Source organism: Dendroctonus ponderosae, unplaced genomic scaffold (assembly GCF_020466585.1).
Source record: "Dendroctonus ponderosae isolate FM_Combo_2020 unplaced genomic scaffold, Dpon_F_20191213v2 Dpon_F_20191213_6, whole genome shotgun sequence".
In the NCBI taxonomy this organism is placed as follows: Eukaryota; Metazoa; Arthropoda; class Insecta; order Coleoptera; family Curculionidae; genus Dendroctonus; species Dendroctonus ponderosae.
Window position 1 is genome coordinate 10,405,369 of NW_026018814.1, and position 19,066 is coordinate 10,424,434.

General features: G+C 31.8%; 2 protein-coding genes across 3 annotated transcripts in view; one reads left to right on the top strand and one right to left on the bottom strand.

Annotated features, from left to right (window-relative positions):
* The window catches only part of LOC109536872 (tudor domain-containing protein 1), a 64,686-nt gene that overhangs the window by 37,997 nt on the left and 7,623 nt on the right, over positions 1-19,066 (bottom strand). For both annotated transcript variants that reach the window (XM_048667566.1, XM_048667567.1), the window contains exon 2: positions 18,242-18,328. In XM_048667566.1, coding sequence (XP_048523523.1) covers positions 18,242-18,258 — 17 coding nt within the window. In that variant the 5' untranslated portion in view covers positions 18,259-18,328. The remainder of the gene's footprint in view (positions 1-18,241; positions 18,329-19,066) is intronic.
* LOC109536857 overlaps positions 1-19,066 on the top strand; it is a 37,039-nt gene that overhangs the window by 17,538 nt on the left and 435 nt on the right. Inside the window, exon 2 of the mRNA XM_019903265.2 lies at positions 17,398-17,509. Coding sequence (XP_019758824.2) covers positions 17,398-17,475 — 78 coding nt within the window. The 3' untranslated portion in view covers positions 17,476-17,509. The remainder of the gene's footprint in view (positions 1-17,397; positions 17,510-19,066) is intronic.

Genomic DNA, 19,066 nt, shown 5'->3' on the forward strand with positions numbered 1-19,066 from the left:
TGACGTTACAATTATATTTTAAACTCTTATCATCAGACAAAGATTATAAATAGTTATAGATTTTTTTCAGGAAGTATTTACAAATGTGAAACTCCCCAATCAATAGTTATAGTAGATTTGTAAAAAGTATTTGTAAACGATTACCTATTTTTAACGCAAAAAGATTAATCTAATTATCACAAGACTGTATAATTCGAATTCGTTGCTCCAATTCGTCATGGTGAAGAAACGTGCTAACATTGTTCAATAGTAGCCTTCTGAAAAATATTTTCCTGTTAATATCAGTCTGCAGCGAGTTATAACAGCTATATCAGGCAAAAACTATTTAATAAATCAAAGACAATATACTATCCATCAGGCATTGTCAAACCTTAAAAACTCAAATACTTTAAAGAAAAAGTTAAGTAATCCATAAAATGAACAACAGGACAACAGTAACAGTCAAAAGGTCAATTTTACCAAATAAATATTCGTTCTGAAATTATTATTTATTATAAAACGTAGATCAATTCTGAAAAATGCAATAAATTGACACTCTTAGAACTTTACCCAAGCTTTTCCGCTTCGCGGTCAATTAACAGTTTCTTAAATTATATTTTTTGGCAGTCAAATCAAAAAGGTGTCTCATGCACAGTCTGTGTCAGTTGAAAATAAATAGTTAATTTGAAAATGTTTGGCTGCTTAGTCATTCGAGTATTTTCATAGAAAATCAACATTAATTCGTCAACGTTTCTAACAGACTACGTAAATCTAAAGTTTACAAAGCTCATTCAAAGTTTACAATGAATTGCCGATTGACGCCTTTAAAATGCAGTTGTTTAGAACAAACGTAAACTTTGTCTACTTATTTCAAGAGTATATGCCAGGAAAATTTTAAGTGTATTTTGAATTGGTCAAAATGCACAATCATTGCCGCTTCAATGGATGCTCTAATGATGAAATGACAAACTCAATATCGGCAAAATCAGTGTTAAGAGAAAATTTCATTTTTGGCATTGGCCTTGCATGTCTATTTCTTGTATTGTGTAATATACAGATTGATAATGATTAATTTAATAATATAAATAAGGAGTGTGATGGGATGTTTCTTGATTATTTTAGATCCGATGAAAGATAAAGGCACAATTATAAAATGTACTTTGACGAATAAATCGTCGTTATGTTCTGAGTAGTTTTGCAGACGCTTGTGTAACATATTAATTCATACTTATGTGAACAGCAAACATTCCAAATGTTTAGAGATGAGAAGAAGTTGAGAGCCTTTATTTGATTGAACCATTTTGTGAAGATGAACAATGAGCTAGATAACTTTAATTTGAAGTATTTTGCCCAAGAATAAAATTATATTTGTTTATTTCGAATCCGAAAAACTGCCTTGGAAACTTAGACAAAAACGGTACATTATATTTCGTAGCAATTGAAAAAATTCAAATTTAAAAGATTTTTGGCAACGGTTATTTCATTTCATAATCGTACATGTGGCGATGTTGGCTTAGAAACATCCCAGCTAGGAATACTTGCAACTATCTTATTGACTCACATATTTAGCTTTGGCTAATGTTAATGTTGATATAAAGGAATTTTTCCATACAAGCAATGCATACTTAAATAAAACACAACTTCAAACACTAAAAAATTAAAAAACCCTTCTTGGTTCCAGTCCTCGATTGTTTATATGATGTATTATGTGCTCTAATCTGCTTCATAGTCTATTGGATATGTGAACTTCAGTGTACCTACTGTTGTAATTATCAGCTATTTCTTGTTTGCCTTTTCATCTACTACAATTCCGTTAAAGTATTTGAAGGTACATAAACCGCTTTAGCTCATCAATGCCCCAAAGCCATGCTGGTTAAGATTAGAATACCTATACTTGGAAAAATATGTACAGTTTATGACGCATTTATTTTTTTATGTAAGTAACTGGTGATTTACAATAATGTAAATGCCCCGAGCTTTCCTACTGTAACTAGTAAAGAAAATGCGGCAAGTAATGTTAAAATCGATTAACATTAATTAAGAATCAAGAACAAAAGCCTCTAAGAGTAGCACAAAGTTCAACAACGCTAGTAAATCACAAAACAGATGAACAGCCAGTGATAGGTAGACATACGGAGAAATACGAATAAAGACAATATGAAACAAGCATGAAAACAATACTAAGAAATAACTTTTTGGTTGAGTTTGAACTTTAAAACCTTAACAATAAACTGCTTAACGCAGCCAAATTACCAGGATAACTTTTGATTGCTGTGAGCGATTTGATTTCTGATTCAGGCATTTTCTAGTCAAGTCCTTTTTTGTCCGTAAGGGATTTTGCAAAAAAATATACAAAATGTCGGTAAATTCTGCATGCTCCCAATCTAAAAAAAAAATATTTTTTTTCGGATTTTACGATAAATGATGGAACTCGTAGCTCGACACGATTTTCAATTTTTCACCTATATTTTTTACAAACAGTTGTGCTGAAAAAATCCACTTTTCTATGAACTTTATTAAAGTTTCTTAGCCGATATTAGTAAAGACGAATTTTTGTAAATTGATAATTCTGCTTAGACTAGACTCGTAACAGTTGTTAACAAGACAAACTCGAAGGTGAATGACAGCAAGCATAGAGAAACAGAGTAATGAATAGAAAATTATGACAACGCTATTCACGAACAGAATAAAACCAATTATTTTAATTATAGACTTATAAAGGCACTGGTGATGTAACATTTAGAGAACAATAAGACATCTGACATTTAAACAAATCACCGTCTAACAAAAATTACAACTAGTCAATTTTAGTTTACGTCACAACCCTTAGCGAACTCGATTAACACGGAACTCTTGATCGCGCTGAATTCCAAAGCTTTACAAAATCGAGTGATAAGTGCCTTACTGATTATTATTAACTGTGGTTAAAAAAAGCGTTGAAATAAAAATGATCGCCGTTTTTAGAACACATTAAGTCGTCCGAAAGCAAAACCGAGCCGGTATTTATTATATATTCAAACGGTCGGTTACCATATGGTGTTAGTAATTAGGAGATGCGAAGAAGCGTACAATATTCTTCTTAATTAATTTTAAAAGCTTGACTTTACGACTTTATAGAACTCGAAATTTGCTTTCGAACGGTTGAATCAATATATATATATATATACAAATTAATTGCCAATATGAAAAGTTTAAATATTTTTTTTGTGAAAGTAAACCGTAACAATTTGTTCTTATTAAAAACGCTGATAGTTTATTATTTATTAAACAATATTCTGCTTCTTATAGAATATGTGAAATGACCCTCTGGAAAGTGTGGATTTGTATATTGAAAAATATAATATATTAAAATATAACATAATTATTTCCGCTAAATGTCCGCTAAAAATGTGGCAATATTGTAAAAAGCATAAATTAGCAAAATCCCGTTATAACTTGTGCTAACTCTATGAAAGTAATGTCAATGGACCTTTCGGCAAAACGTTATGCATTAAGACATCTACGTTTGTGCTGACCGACATTACACATGCCATTTTGGCGCCAGCCGCATTTTCCCAACTAATTACTTAAGAATATTTAAGAGATATCTACATATATTATCTACCTGGATGGATACAATTATTATTAATAAGCCATAATTATGCGAATGTATGAAATGGAAATGCACATATTTTCAGTGAAAGCTGGGGTTTGGTCTTTTGGTTTTGAGCACTTTGTGGCAAAAGTTGAAATTCGCTTTCAAATCACCAAGTTGTATGTTGAGTAATTATTTTAACAACTTTCAATCAAGTTTGCACAGTTAACACCAATTGTTCTTTATTTGTTCTCTAATTAGGTAAATCAGCAATATATGGAGGAATGTGTTAATGGGGCTTTTACATTCAATAGGGGTTATTTAATTAAGTGTGCTTCACTTGTTAATAACTCAAGATAAAAAAATACATTAAGAAGATGTAAATCTTTAACAACACTTAACTTTATTCAAATTTAAATTCAAGAGAGTCAAGCATAAGAAAATAATGTGAGAGTTGGCATGACTTTAAAAGAAAAGTTGCTTCAAACCCGGAAAACTTAGATAGAAGAAGCAGGAATTCTCCAGAAATTATTTACGAAAATTTAGATTTTTATTTCAACCGTTTTCGAAGGAGCATTTTCAAAAATATGTATTGTGATGAAACCAGTTAAGCAAAAGCGAAAATTGAGGAACGATTTTGAGAAGAAACTGTTTTACCAATCTACTGGTACCAATTTTCACAGATGTTTATCTTATCTTTTGCAGATGTTAATTTGACAATAATGGGTATAAAAGTGACTATGAGAAGTCTATCTTAATTTGAAAGTGGATTTTTATTTTTTACTTTAAAACGAAGCCTGATCCTTAAAATCTTGCAGTTACATTTTCATAAGAAATTTGCAACAACAGCTGTGCGGTCTTATAAAAAATAAAGTCTTTATAAAAAGCGAACTGAGTTAATAGAGTGATTTGGCCGTAATTTTGAAAAGAAAATCTTGCTATGGGACAAGTTGCATATACACGCAAAACGAATGAATTCTCTTGAACAGTGCTTCATTCAAGTTTTATTTCAAGAATTTTCAAAGTTAATAATTCAAAGATCAAAGTTAAGTTTCAAAGAATAAGCCAGTTAAGCAGAACTAGGGTCTTGCATACTACTTTTGCAGTAAATATGACTTATTTGTACTGATAATATCAGAATAACTGTATATGTATAAGACGCTAGTTAATTTAATTAAATTATACTCTGTGGAATAAATGTATTCCTTCTGCCAGCAACATTCCTTCAGCTTACTTTATGGCTTTGATAATTCATATTTAAGTTAATGGGTCAGTTTCACACAAGTAACTAATAGAAAACAATTTTGTCTGTACTTTCTCTGTTTCCGGCATTAAGCGAGTACTCATCATAAATTGATGTTAAGAACATTTTAACTACCTGGTCCCTATTAACAAAATTTCATAGTTTGTGCATAATGATGAGATTTTGCATTTAGCCAAGTCCGCACCGCATGTGTCCCACTAAGTTAAGCTTAACGCATCACAAGATTTACAAATGAATAATTAGTGCGCTGGAATATTTTATTCGTATGCTCAGGCCGTAACTCATAAATTCGGTTAAAGGACGACGGAACAATCTCCAGCATCTCGATAAAATGATAACGTTTTAATAAGGCAATTTATATTCCCAGAAAACCGCTTAAATGGATTTAGAATGTGTTCAGGGCAGGTTTTTAACTGTTTGGGCTTTACTGTGTAAAACCAATGGTCAAATGCAGCTCTTATAATGCTGTGTGTGCTTGTCTGCCTTGAGACATGTAATGGATTAACATAAAAAGTTTGGTGTTTCTAAATTTTTCTTGATGGACATTTGCTAAGAATTGGATAAAACTGTATAATAGTAAATATTACAAAATTCCCAACAACGAATGATAAATATGAAAATACAGCGGAATCAATAACTTGAAAAAAGTTTATTTCAATAAAATAACACCACATTCGATAATAAAAATAAATAATAATGTTAAATTTCTACAAATGTAGTGTTTCCGCAACCTAGAACTATGTAAGCTTCAAATTATTGGGCTTGAATAATCAATAGTATTTCCTTAAAAAAACATGGAAAATATGGGTGATATATCTGAACAAAAAATCGATTGATTTAAATTAATTAATAAAATACATAATTAAAAATGGTAAATCAATTTTTTTCCGAATTTCATCCTTTACAATAATCTATCTTTGATTACGATGAGCTTTAGAATCATAAATCAAATTTGAGCCATTATATAATTATGATAACAAATATCATATACAGGAAAACCACTAGGTATAAATACGTGTGAATAATGTGTAATTGGAAATGAGTAATGTGCGAACTCTATTATTTGCATTTAATGTGCAACTAATGATGAGGCTTAGCAGTTGCAAGTTTACAATTTCCAGGCATTTGAAAGAGTCAGACGCAAAATGATATCCACAGCGTTAGGAATCGTGACCATCAACAACAATAAAAACACGTTAATATTTCTTTTGCTTGTGATTTACGCAATTTTTCGCGATTAGTTTCAATCTCGTTAGCAACAACCGATAAAATACCAGCAGCTTTAATGGTAATGTTATCAAGTCTATACAAGGTGATAATTATATGAGAAATTTCTTATCGATTTTAGTTTTTCCCACAACATGAATAGACAATTGGAAATTCATACATGTACATATTGTATAATCGGTGCTTAGCTTTACAACACGCAAAATGCCTCTGCTTGTACGTGAGGCATAAATAGGTGCTTGAAATTAATGGTCTCAAAATATTCCCAACATTAATAGATGAAAAAATAAATTTTACCGCAGTTGTATGTTTGGAGTTACTTATGTAGACAAATTTCTTTCACCAACAAGATTATAAAGAATGTTTCAGCCTTGCTATTTAATTTTCATTAATCAGAGTGATTGATCTGAACGATTTATCCTTATAGAACCATGCACCATTTGTTTTGCAAAATGCAGGAAACTATAATAAAACTGTTTCTGATATACGAGATTTAAAAGAATCATTGTATGTATCACGAAGAAAGTGGGCAGACTTAATTAAATTAAAATAAAAAGACTCAATTAAACAGATTTAAATTACATTTAGATGTTATAGAATGTAAATGTGCCAGAACATGACGACTTGCAAACCTGATCCATTTATGGTGATTAAAATGGAGTAAGACAATTGATTTATTATGGGCAATAATAATCACCACAAGTTGATGATAACCAATGACCTAAATTTGCAGTGATTGCAGTCTGTTGCAATAACTGAATTGCATCGTACTTCAGTTGTCCGCAAAATAATCAGTCGTTAAAAGACAGTTTCTGAAAAAAATCCATTATAATCAATTTGTTCCTAAAAAATTACAATCTGAAAATTACCCACTTGTAACTATACACAGGATGCTATTTCAACATAGAACAAAGCGGTTTTAATTTTTTTATCTCAAAAACAAAGATACAGAAAAGATGAAATATGTACGGGAAGTTTGAAGAAAACCAGTGGCGTTCATTTTTTTGACAAAATTATTGGCTTGTTTGCTCTTTTTTTCTTCTTGTTCTTACACCTAATATCTCAAGATTGGGCCAACTGATTTGGAAGACATTTGGCGCTAGTATACTTCACGTAATGTAGAATAAGGGAAAAATATCGTTGTTTAGCAATTATTTAAGTACGATAATATTTTCTAAAGTAATATTTAGCGTAATTGAAAGTTCAGAGTGAATTTTTTTCTGAATAGAAAACTGAGAAAATCCGTAATTTTCTGCGGTTTTCCTCAATTGTATCCGAAAAGAATTTGATTTTATGAACACTTGATTGGAAATAAAAATGTTGTATGAATACTGAAGAGTTTCACAACAAAATAAAACAATTGTCATTTTACCACAAAAAATCACGTTTTTCACAGTTTAATGGATTTTTCCGGAAACATCATCCTCCGAAGGTGCCTTTTTGGCTTAGATTTGAGCTCAGGAGATTAAAATACATAGCCATCATTGTTTGGACAAAACATGTTCACTTACTCTAACGCTATGATTGACTTTATAGCAAAAAGTGAAAAATACCCTAATTCCTCATGAATTTGCCGGCTGTGGAAATTATTTTTAGGCCTTACTTATATTTTTCCCATATTACACATTACGTGAAGTATACTCGTGCCAAATTTCATCCAAATCACTTGGGCCAATCTTGAGTATTGGGTTGACAAAGAATAATTTTGTTTCACATTGTGCGCCGTTGGCCTTGATAATATAAATCTATTTAGGGTAAAGTTAGCCTCTTACTGCTGTACCACTGCAATTTTACAAAAAAAAATCGACAAAGATTCACAAAAAATACGTTTTTATTCTATTATAACATCCTGCAAATTGAAAACCAATTTTCTACTTAAAATCACTCAGAGAATCATCCCGTGAAATTTGGCTGCGTACTTAAATAAGGCCCTGTATCATGAAACCAAAATCAAGCCTAGATTTACTTGGTCCTTTTTACTGCCTTAAATATTAATAATTTGTTTATTGTTTAATTGATTATCAAGTACTTCTTTCTGGCTACAAGTATTTTGTATTTTAATCCAAAATCAAAATAATTAAATGAGCATAATTTCCGGATTGAAGATCTCCGTGAGCATCAATCATTGTTTTACTAACGGTACCGGGTGGGTATGCAAATTAACGCGGAAACCAAATCGAATAGTTATCATTAGACGCACATAATTCGTTTCTGTTGGCCTACGTTAAAACCCACATCGTACACATGTATGCAGGGTAATTGAAGGCCGATCTATAGTACCTAGGCAAAATGAAAAGAATTCCAACATTCCCCAATTGTAGACTCACAAAAAATCTGTATGCACTTTATAAATCTGACATACTCTAACAGTGATATTTATACATTTATAATGTATTTACACAACATGTTTATATAACATAAATTGTTCAAGTACTTGTGGATTTGTTGGCACTGATGATGCATGTCAATTGCTTTAAGTTAACGCCAAAATCACACCATAATCAATTATTAAATGTCCCATAGGAGACAGTTCGACACTTTAATCGATCCATTGCCATTAATATATGATCGTTATAAACCGTTACCACTTCTGTAATAATATTCATCATTCATGGACGGTTCTCCAAACGAGGTGAGCCATGGCTTAAGAATTCAATTTAAACAACCACCTAAGGGAAAATTTCTGATAAATTGTCCAAGCTACTCTTTTGCATTTTCACACCTGCAGCAGACGAGGATATAAGTATATTTCCTGTTCTGTGTCAATGGGTCATTGTAAATGTTTTCCTATTATTTATCGAGTGTTTTTGCATCTGATTTTCGTTTGAGTTATTACATTACTAAATTTAACTTATCGGTTGTATTACCTTTTAATTCACATTCAGTGTGTTGAGAATTTTCGACTTGTTCGTACTAAATTACATTGCAGGAACAAGGATATTTGAAATTAAATTGAATATTTCCTTCGTATGATAATCTGTCCGTTCATGCAAAATTATCGGTAATTTTGAAGCACTTGTGCAATTACCACCGACAATCAATCACTTTCTGCATCAGTAATCTTTAGAAAGATGCACAGATAGTTATTTTGTAAATTAGGTCTACAATTAATTATTTTTATTTATTTATCATTATCTATTCCCCAGAGCAAGGCTTTCCGCAAGGATCGCCGCTCTCCCATTTTCTTTACAATGTATACTGCCTGACTGGAATAACAATTGACAAAAAACTGAAATTTACGAAGCATGTGCGAAATACTTGAATAAAAATGATAAAAAGAACTACACACACAACACCAAAGCTGCGACAAGAACTTTCAAATACATCGGTTAACCGCTAGTAGGCTAAACAAACATATATACTATCGGTAAACCCATCAGAGAAACCACACAGAAAACAGAACAATTAGTAAGAATGATTAGAAAAATCAAACGCCTTTAGAATCAATGCATCTGAAATACGATTGACAACAATAACTGAAAGACTGCCAGAAATCTAAGCAAAGTGGAAGGGTAATCCGTACAATTAGACTTTTGCTGAATTGCGCTTTCTTTTCTTAACAGAACAAACAGGCAATCCAGGCTCTCATTCCCTTCCGTGAACTTTAGAGAAAACCATCGGATTTAGATACCAAAATAGAAGCTCAATTTGGGTTTATTTTGTAAATATTCACTTGACGATTGATCGATGGCCTTTTTCGCGTAAGCAGAGATTAATAGAAATATTTTTACTTTTTCATGTTATATATAAAAATAAATTATTAAATAATAAATATTAGTATTTCAACCAGAATGTCTCTAGCATTTATTATCAAATTTTCAAACTTTATCTTCTGATTTTAATTAAAATAATAGGAAAATAAAAGGATTTTAGTTGTATGTGCAATTACATTTATATTCAACCAGCGTTCTATTTCAGTATGAGGAATGCCGTCGACATAAAACCAATGCCATTAAGCGGAATTGAAAGATTCCTATAAAATTATAGGAGGTAGGTAGCTATAAAGAATATTCTATAGGCCTCTGCTATTATTAACATTGCAAGAGAGAAACCGTTAAGCTCAAATGCACTAAACGTAATGTTACCACATATACAACGACATTTTTCATTAAAAAATTCAGTGATAAAAATAACATTTATGGATTATTCTCAGTTCTCAACAATGTGCTGTACTAATAAAGTTCAGTCTCAGTCTAGATGAAAGAATGGTCAATTTTCCAGACTGTAACTACATTTTTGTACCGTAAGCATGAAGTAGTTCACACGTATTTAATTAGCATTTTATGATACAACCATCTGCTTCCTGTATTGTCTCTTCGTAAAAGTGCAATCCCCAAGAGCTAATTTTATAGCATGGATTTTGCGTTTTGCTTCTTTAATATTCACCTCGACTCATAATACCTAAAGCATTTGCAAGTTGATATGAAGCCATAATTGAAGAGAATTTAAATAATTGGTTAAACTTGGAACTGATTTTTTCAATAAAATGAAGAAAAATAGCTTGCCAAAAGAGGGCACATTTGCATTATTTGGCACGAAAAATAATGCAAAAGTCTGACTTCGCTGAAAATATCATGTGGCGGTTATGGTGCTTTCAAATGCAAATGTCCATACCACATGTATATCAAGAGCAGCTAATCATAATAGAACCCGAACGACATTTTGCTTTCTAGAATAATTTCGAGCTGACAAACAATTTTTGCATGCCATTAACAATCGAGCTACGGGGCATTTTTCGACTGTTGACTTTTATGCTTCAAATAATTTATGCATGTATTCTGTAACGGCGTGTGCTATAAAAACATTCACATAACATGTAACCCAATAGCATTAAAAGCTAGTATTACCTAATTTAAAATACACCTCAAACTGTATTAACATAAATGATTAGTATTTATACAAATATTTGCTTCTACATTGAAAACAGCCCAATCCCATTTAAACGAAAGTACCAGCTGTAAATTTCGTCTACTGAAAATGCGGATTTTCAATAAGTCCATATTTCCCCTGATGATTTAATGTTTAATTTATTTTTAATTCATTGTTGAGTCATTTATCATTTACTAGTTTCCTTGAAAGAATAGAATGAACTGTTCCAAAGAAAAGCTTTGGCATATTCTGTGTTCGTTCTTAAAATGCCGATGAAAACCTCTTACATTCATTACACACTTGAAAATTTTTACCCAAAACGAGTTGCAATATTATTAAATCAGATACATTAAACGCGATAAGCATTTAGCAGATAACCATCTAGATATCGAGAAAAGGCTTCTAGCATGCATTTCTGGTTAATGTACTACCTACCTGAATGTTGCTGCGTATGGTTCTGGTACTTCCTGTTTACAAGTTGCTATAATTGGCACAATTACTTCTTAAAGGCATGTAGAATGCCGCTCTTAAGCGAAAATAAAGATAAAAACAGAAAGTTTAGATTCTGGCCTTGTGCCCACCGGGATATCTCTCCTTCGACTTCCTCATCACTATAAATATAACATCGATAAGCTTCTGGAAAAATTGTAACGAGCCTGAACTCTTCGCAGCACAATCAATCGCGATTAACATCGATAAATCGACAATTAAAAAGTAAATTAAAACATTTTCAAGGTAAGACTGTGGTAACATTAATGTTTAGCTTCAGATGTAACGGTTCAGCAAAGTTATTAAAGCACTAAACATTTAATTAATCGGCATCCCCAGGTGCCTTTATAACTAATTGAAAGCCATCTTGTCGCCTTCACTTAAAACACTATAAGCGTCTCCGCAGGTAGTAATTTATTATCAAAACATCAATCAGAGTTCCATGTTCAAACAACGATAGTATAAATTAAATACAAATAATAAGGAAACAAACTAAAAATTAGCCACAAGGAACACCTGCGATCTAACGTAGAAGAACCATTTCTTGCTACCATACATGGAACAACTTGTAATATGCTAAAGGTATGTTGTAATGTCACATAAATATGTACTGCGTTCCGTTACGATCTTTTAAATTACCGCAAATCTAAAGCAAATAGTTATTAGCGATTACCCCGTTGAAAATTATTGGATGCTGTACGCTCTAATTAAAATATACAAAACTTCATAGGTGATCTGGTTAAGTCGCAAGGTATTTTATACATTCAAGAGAAAAGGAGGACTAGTTTTAAACAATTAAACAACAAAAAATACTCCTAATTTTTTAGAATGTTATTAATAAGCCAGATAATTACCATCCGCACCTACTTTCATAATTTAACAAATTCTTTAGCACCTATATGCGATCAAATTAACTTACTAAAATAAAATCTCGAATGGACGGCAACCGATTCTATCCACGCCCAATAAGGCAGCGCTATATATTTATGACGTTTTTTTAATTGCTTCTTATTTAATTCCATAAAATGTACAGTTAATTCTCGTTCTCGACAAAATTAATTTGCTATCGTGAAATGATTATCACATTCCAGCAAACGAAATACATCATCAGGGTAACGGCATTAATTACACAGTTTCACATGCAAAATTATTGGAGTTTTTCTAATATATTATTTTTTTCTTCAACTTTTATATTAAATACGCTCAGAGACTAAGGACCGAGATACAAAATTATTAAAATTTTGAGGATCCGCGGAAGAGTTCAACGGTTCAGTTAGTTGAGAAAGAAATAAACAAACTTTAAATTTTTTATTCATTTGAATTAACAAAATTTAAATACAAATTTAAATAATTTTTTAAACAAATTCCAAGTTCCGGTTACTCAAGGGCGGGTCATCATCAAATTCGATTCAGTCATAACAACATGAGATGAAATACAAATATTTTTTACCCAGAAAGCCAAATTTGAATATCAGACTCATAGGTGCAAGTTTATGCAAAAATTTCGTGTTTTCCGTCCCGTTTTTGCCAATTTATCGGCAACAACATCAACATCCTTCCAGAGAGAACTAAATGGCCCTTTTAGAAAGTGAACCATCGATACAGAAATGTTGGCAGCTTTCTCAAAAAAGTCTTCATTACAAGAAGTTTTATATTTACGTGTTTTTTTTTAGTTGAAAAATCGACTCAGACATGACCCTGCTTTTTTCGATGTTCCTCAAGAACCATTTGAGTCACAGAATAGGATAGAGAATAGAAAATTCGATTCAGTCATAACAACATGAGCGCGGAAATTCGAGTGGTTTTGACCCAGAAAGTGTAATTTGAATACTTATCATACATTGGGCAGTGGCGGATCCCGCTTTCAAGCCAGGGGGGTCATGTAGTAGACATTCTTTATTCTTATGTTGTCTATGAAGTTAGAAAAATTATCGTTAGTCGGCATAAATCCAGCACAAGGGGTGTCCTGACCCCCATAACCCCTCCTGGATCGCCCGTGTGGCAACTTAAATCTGAGCCTAAATAACGGGTTGTAAATAAGGAATGAATGGCATCGTCTTTTTGATATTAAATGGGAGTTTTCTGTATGCTCAACCGAAAAAAATTAGCTCTCAGAATTGCAATTTATTAAATATTCTGAACTTTCAATAACGGCAATAAATTGACAAATCTTGAGCACAACAAAGCTCTATTTGCCACGAAAAAGCAAAAGGTGATTACATCGAAACATGACGCTTAATATATCATACTTTAAACATCGCACATATTTGCCGCTTTCATTTGCTCACTTTATGAATCTACTCGTATTTCCAATAGCAAAATTATTCATTTATGTTTAAAATAGCGCGGAAAATAAAACTCCTCCTTGTATGAAAAAAAATTAAGATTATCATCACATCGCAATTTATATAGCTACAAATATTACGTATATTTAAAATAGTCTTGACCTAGACCTAATAATAAACATGAAAAACGTTAATAATCCTGCATGGTTATTTTTATTCCCGAATCTAAAAACGTGGGTGGGCATTTGTATTAATTAAGAATATCGGAAATATTTCTTATGCGACCTAGAACTTCGGTTAGAGGCCGATTAACGTGGGAAAATGGGCGCTAATCTGCAGGATGCTTTGATAGTTAATTTCCATGTATTTTTTGCAAATGCAATTGAAAAAATTATTTATGTATGGTTCTGATTTACATCAGTGATTTACAATGACTTTAGAGAAGAGTGGATGAGCCAAGCAGTCTTATTTTTTTCCGTTCATTGTTTATTAAAAACAAATTAAATTCTACAACGTATTATTTTCTCAGCGGAAAACCAATATTTCGGTAAAGGCATTGTTTTACAAATAACTATTTGTGTAATTAATGACCATATACAGGCGCGTCTTCAAGATAATTACCCTCATAAAATGAGAATATGTATAATGAAAATGAAGTGTCAAACAAATATGCTTACAGTACATTCCATTACAGTAAAATAATTTATTACCATTCTCAACTGCGTTGGCAATTTTTTAAAGTTTAACCAAAATAGATAAATCAATCTTAGAACAATCCGAAGATGATGGAGAGTGGTTGGGCTCAGGCAAATTGCCTAGAATAGCACAGTATGCGTTCATAGGCATGGTACAGTCAAGATTTAGCTTTATGAACATTTGTATGTGAGAATATATTTCCATTATTTTAAACGAATCCACTAAGTGCTTGAATTGTAACGCACCAAATCGTTTTGGGTAAGTGATTGATTGTTCTAATTTCATAAAACTCACCCGAGTGCAACTGACATTTTTTTAGGCTTCGAGCCAACCGAAACTGACTTCCGACGATAGAAATCAAGAAAATGTTGCAATAAGATCAACAATGAAATTATTATTTTGTAAATAGTGTCAAAGTTATAAATATGAAGTAAGCAATCATAAATGTTTCCAGTTCAGCTGTCTAAAAATAATACTTTATGAAACACGTAGATCGTAATGGTTAAACTGTACAACAATTTAATAACAGTAGTTGCAATATTTTAATAGAAGCCATTTGAACTTTAACTGAAAGCACCACATACACCTAATTTGTTTGTGTGTTTCTTATGAGTTTGGAACTTTGTTCAATATTCAATATTTCCAAGCTGATTTTTATTAACTTAATTTACAGTTCAACAACGTTGGTTATGTTTAAGGAGCAAACAATATTTGTATATAAAAAAAATGGTAGCAGCTACTACACATCACTGCTCAACAAAGTCAGCGTTACTCTAAAAATGTTTGAACCAGCTTTGAAACTGGATAAATTCTGATTGCTGTGAGCGATTTCATTTCTGTTTGAATCATTATTTAGTGCTATTCTTTTTCCGTTAGTGAGCGATTTTGCAAAAAATACTGCTTCAGTTAAAGTTGCTACAGGGTGGCAAATGGTTCTTAGTTGCACCAAAACACATGTATTTTGTATTTCAACACCACAGGCATCAAGATAGGCTTTATATCTCAAAACGTTTTTGAATTTTTCGCACATCTTGTTTATTTACAGAGTGGTCGCAAAAAATCGACTTTTCCGGTTTGCAGTGACAATTTTTTCTGTTGAACTGATTAGCAAAATATAATACTCGTGTTGACGTTAAAACTTCGCAGTGAACTTGAGAGGAAAATGTAATATACAGGGTTGCTTGAATTAGCAAAATATTGACTGATAAAATTCACTTTAGTTGAAAGTCTGCCAGAATCACAGATTTGGGGAGCAATTCTGAATTGAGTCATTTTTCATGCAACGCTGTATATCGAATTTTCATCTCAGATTGTCTATGAAGTTTTAGCTTCAACATGAGGTTGAAATCGGGCCAAGATCAAAAACTTCTCGCTGCCAAGATCAAAAAGTTGATTTTTTCAGACCACCCTGTAAAAACAAAAGATATTGTCGAAAAGTGAAAACACCCTTTGAAGCTACTAAGTTTATTTTTAAATTTTAATTTTAAAATTATTTTTCTGGGCACTGAGAACTGCCTACACGAACTGAGGATGGTGAAAAAACACCGAAACATATTTTAATGAATGAATAAATTATGATATTGAAATAAACGACTGAAACTCAGGAAAATACTTTATATTGAAATTGGAAATACAGCCAGGAAAACTTACATAATTTATTTTAATTTTTGGGGTCGGAACCAAAAAGGAATTATTTTTTTGAAAATTCATCTCTCTCGCACTCAGTAGAAAATTTATCTGAGTTACTTAATTTTTTCAAAAACATTGACTAACCTAAATAAAACGGGACTCAATAACGTATCGAATAGAAACCAAATTGTATTAAGCAATCAGAATTTATCCAGTTCCAAACTTAAGGTAAATTTGGCTGTGTAACGTTCATTCTGTTGGGCAGTTTAGATGACGATTTATACTGGTCTGTTCATATTCAATCTTGGGAATTCAATCCATCTAAAAGGCTCACATTATTTTTATCGTCCAAAAGCGAACAATAAAACTTTATTCTATCGCTTTTCCAAATATTGAAAAAAGATCCAAATGCTGATTATAATTTATCGTATGCTGTTGCTATCATCAATTCCTGTTTCTTTCAATTCCAAGCGATTATAAATTTGCCGATTTAAAAACGGCAATTTAAATGAACCGGCAAATTTATGCCATGCAAGATTATGCCAATACAATGAAAACTTGCAAGCGTAAGCACCGGTACTGGTTGTAATTCTATGGAGGTTTTAACATTTTGCCAAAGGAATTATAAAGAAATCCTAGACTTTTAGCCTGAGAAACTCAGATGAAGAACAGACGAACAGCTTCAATTTTATTTCTCCACATAACAACGTTCTTTTTTTTATTTCCTTTTTGATCAACCAAACTTGCTTGTTAAATTCACTCTGTGTAGATTTTCTAAGGAGTGGTTTATTGAAGGTTATTCAAGTGGGTACTATTTTAAATGACTTCCAATGCCCTAGCGAATGGAAACTCATATGCTAAAATACATTTATACAAATCATATCCATGCACATTGATTATACCAGAATTTCAAAAACAATCCATCTTAACCTTGTCCTTCCTGCGGACATTAACCTAATGTGTACCCTGAAGACATATAAAACATCAAATATAAAAATTCGACAAAGAATGACTGGTATAAATCGAAAATTGAGACAATTGAAACCCACCTTCGCACATCTCCAAAGTGCTCTTTCGGTCTTCTGCTATTACCATATTGTGATTACGAATCTTGCCAATAGAAATTTGCATAGAATTGTTTACATTGAAATAATCGATAATTGTGTATGTTCATCAAATATTGCGTGTTTTGCATGAGCAAAATCACACAAGTCATCCGCCTCTGAGGACTCTTATTAATTGAAGATGTTTATTAGAATGTCTTCTTTTCCAAAATGTTTATGTTAATTTTATTGCCCATTATGTGTAGCTGTTTTGCATGATATTTAAATAATCTAAAAATAATCGTATTGCGTCATTCGCTTAATTGCTTTTTATTGTTTTAGGGTCCAGATGGGCAGTACGCGGGTACTGCTAGGGGAAGGGCCATGAGCTCGGGTGCCCTCTTTGGGCACCGAGTCTGAGATGCGTGAGGAGGAGCTAGAGGTCGCCCTTAAGGTACGTTAATAACGTATATCCCATTTCAAAATGTATTAAACAATTTTATTTAAATATCTCGATCGATATAAAACAACTAATTAGAAACCGCCCACTAAAGATCTTACTCACTTTACAAATTTTGCAATTGCGTTAGAAAATGAGTTCCGTGAGAAAAAAACGTCCGAGTTAGAAAATGATCTTGAAAAATATGAATTGGTGCAGTTAGAAGAAGAAAAAGTTGATGTTTTGGTGAAATTTCTAAAAAAAGTTAAAATTTTATCCCCTTACTGATTTTTTAAATAATTATTTCCTGTTAATATTAATTATATGCAAAGTGCTTATTGAAGTATTCAGTTTTTCAACAAGGACTTTACTGTTTGAGATGCAAAAACACATTTCAGAATTAGCATACAGGGTGTTTAAAGTATGATCGGTGTCACCAATCAAATGTAGCTTTTCGATACTCAATTTTAAACAGGGCGCTGATTTTGATTCAAATTCACTCTTTCGCATTTCACTTAAAGATGTGAAAACTTAAATCTATATCATGAGTAACCATATTAGCTGATAAAGCGTTCAGATTCCTTCCATTTTCATATAAAGATGATGTTTAAATGTTTTTCGAAGCAAATTAGTTTTCTAGAAATTCGCAAACTTCCGAAGCATGATTCAAAATGAATAATTATTAATAGCAATTCTTATTATATTTGCTTAAGTTTTTATAATTTTTCAGTCATGCTTTTTACTTACCTTATTGGGCTAAACATGACGTTCTCCTTTTAACAATGTATAGCAATAATTTCCAGCATGGCACCTCTTGGTGTTGAATTTGACGAGCTGAAACAAAAACACTTAATTTAAATTGTGTTTGAATCCGAGGTAGTAGCTTGGTAACATATTGGGAGATGAATGAGTCGCTTCAAGTCCACTAACTGATACTCTTCAGCTGAACGTAATCTAGGTGTGTTTTAACCCTTGTAATGTAACTGATATCCGGCTTTTTCCACCTGTAATTCTGTTGACGCAGTTTTAGGTCTTGTTACCTGATGATGGTTATATATTATAAATAACTGAAACACGTCGTGTATATTAAATAAATTTATAGTGAACTGCAACATTCGACTCATTCATTCACCAAAAAAGACATTTCAAATTAATGATGCAAAAAGCTAAATTGCATCTTCAGATGAAATTATTCCACAATAAAACGTGAACTATGTTCAATAATTACACTTCTTAAGTACCCTGGATATGATTTAATAATCTGACGGGATCACTAAATAGACGTCCGACTTGTTTGTCCGGCCAAATTTGAAGAAAATCGCGAAAAACTGATTACATGAAACATTCATTTTCAAACTGACTTGTAACTTGAAAGATATAAGTTTAAAAATGTTCACTTTGCCTTTTATTTTTTTTAACCTTTTCGAAAAATTTATAACAAAAATGAATAAGCAAATTGATTTTATGTAATTGCACCTCGACTTTTGTTCTTCTACAGATATATTCTACAGTAATATTTCGGATATTTTAGTTATGCTATGTTTTTCTTATTTTTTCGTTTGCGATTGCTGC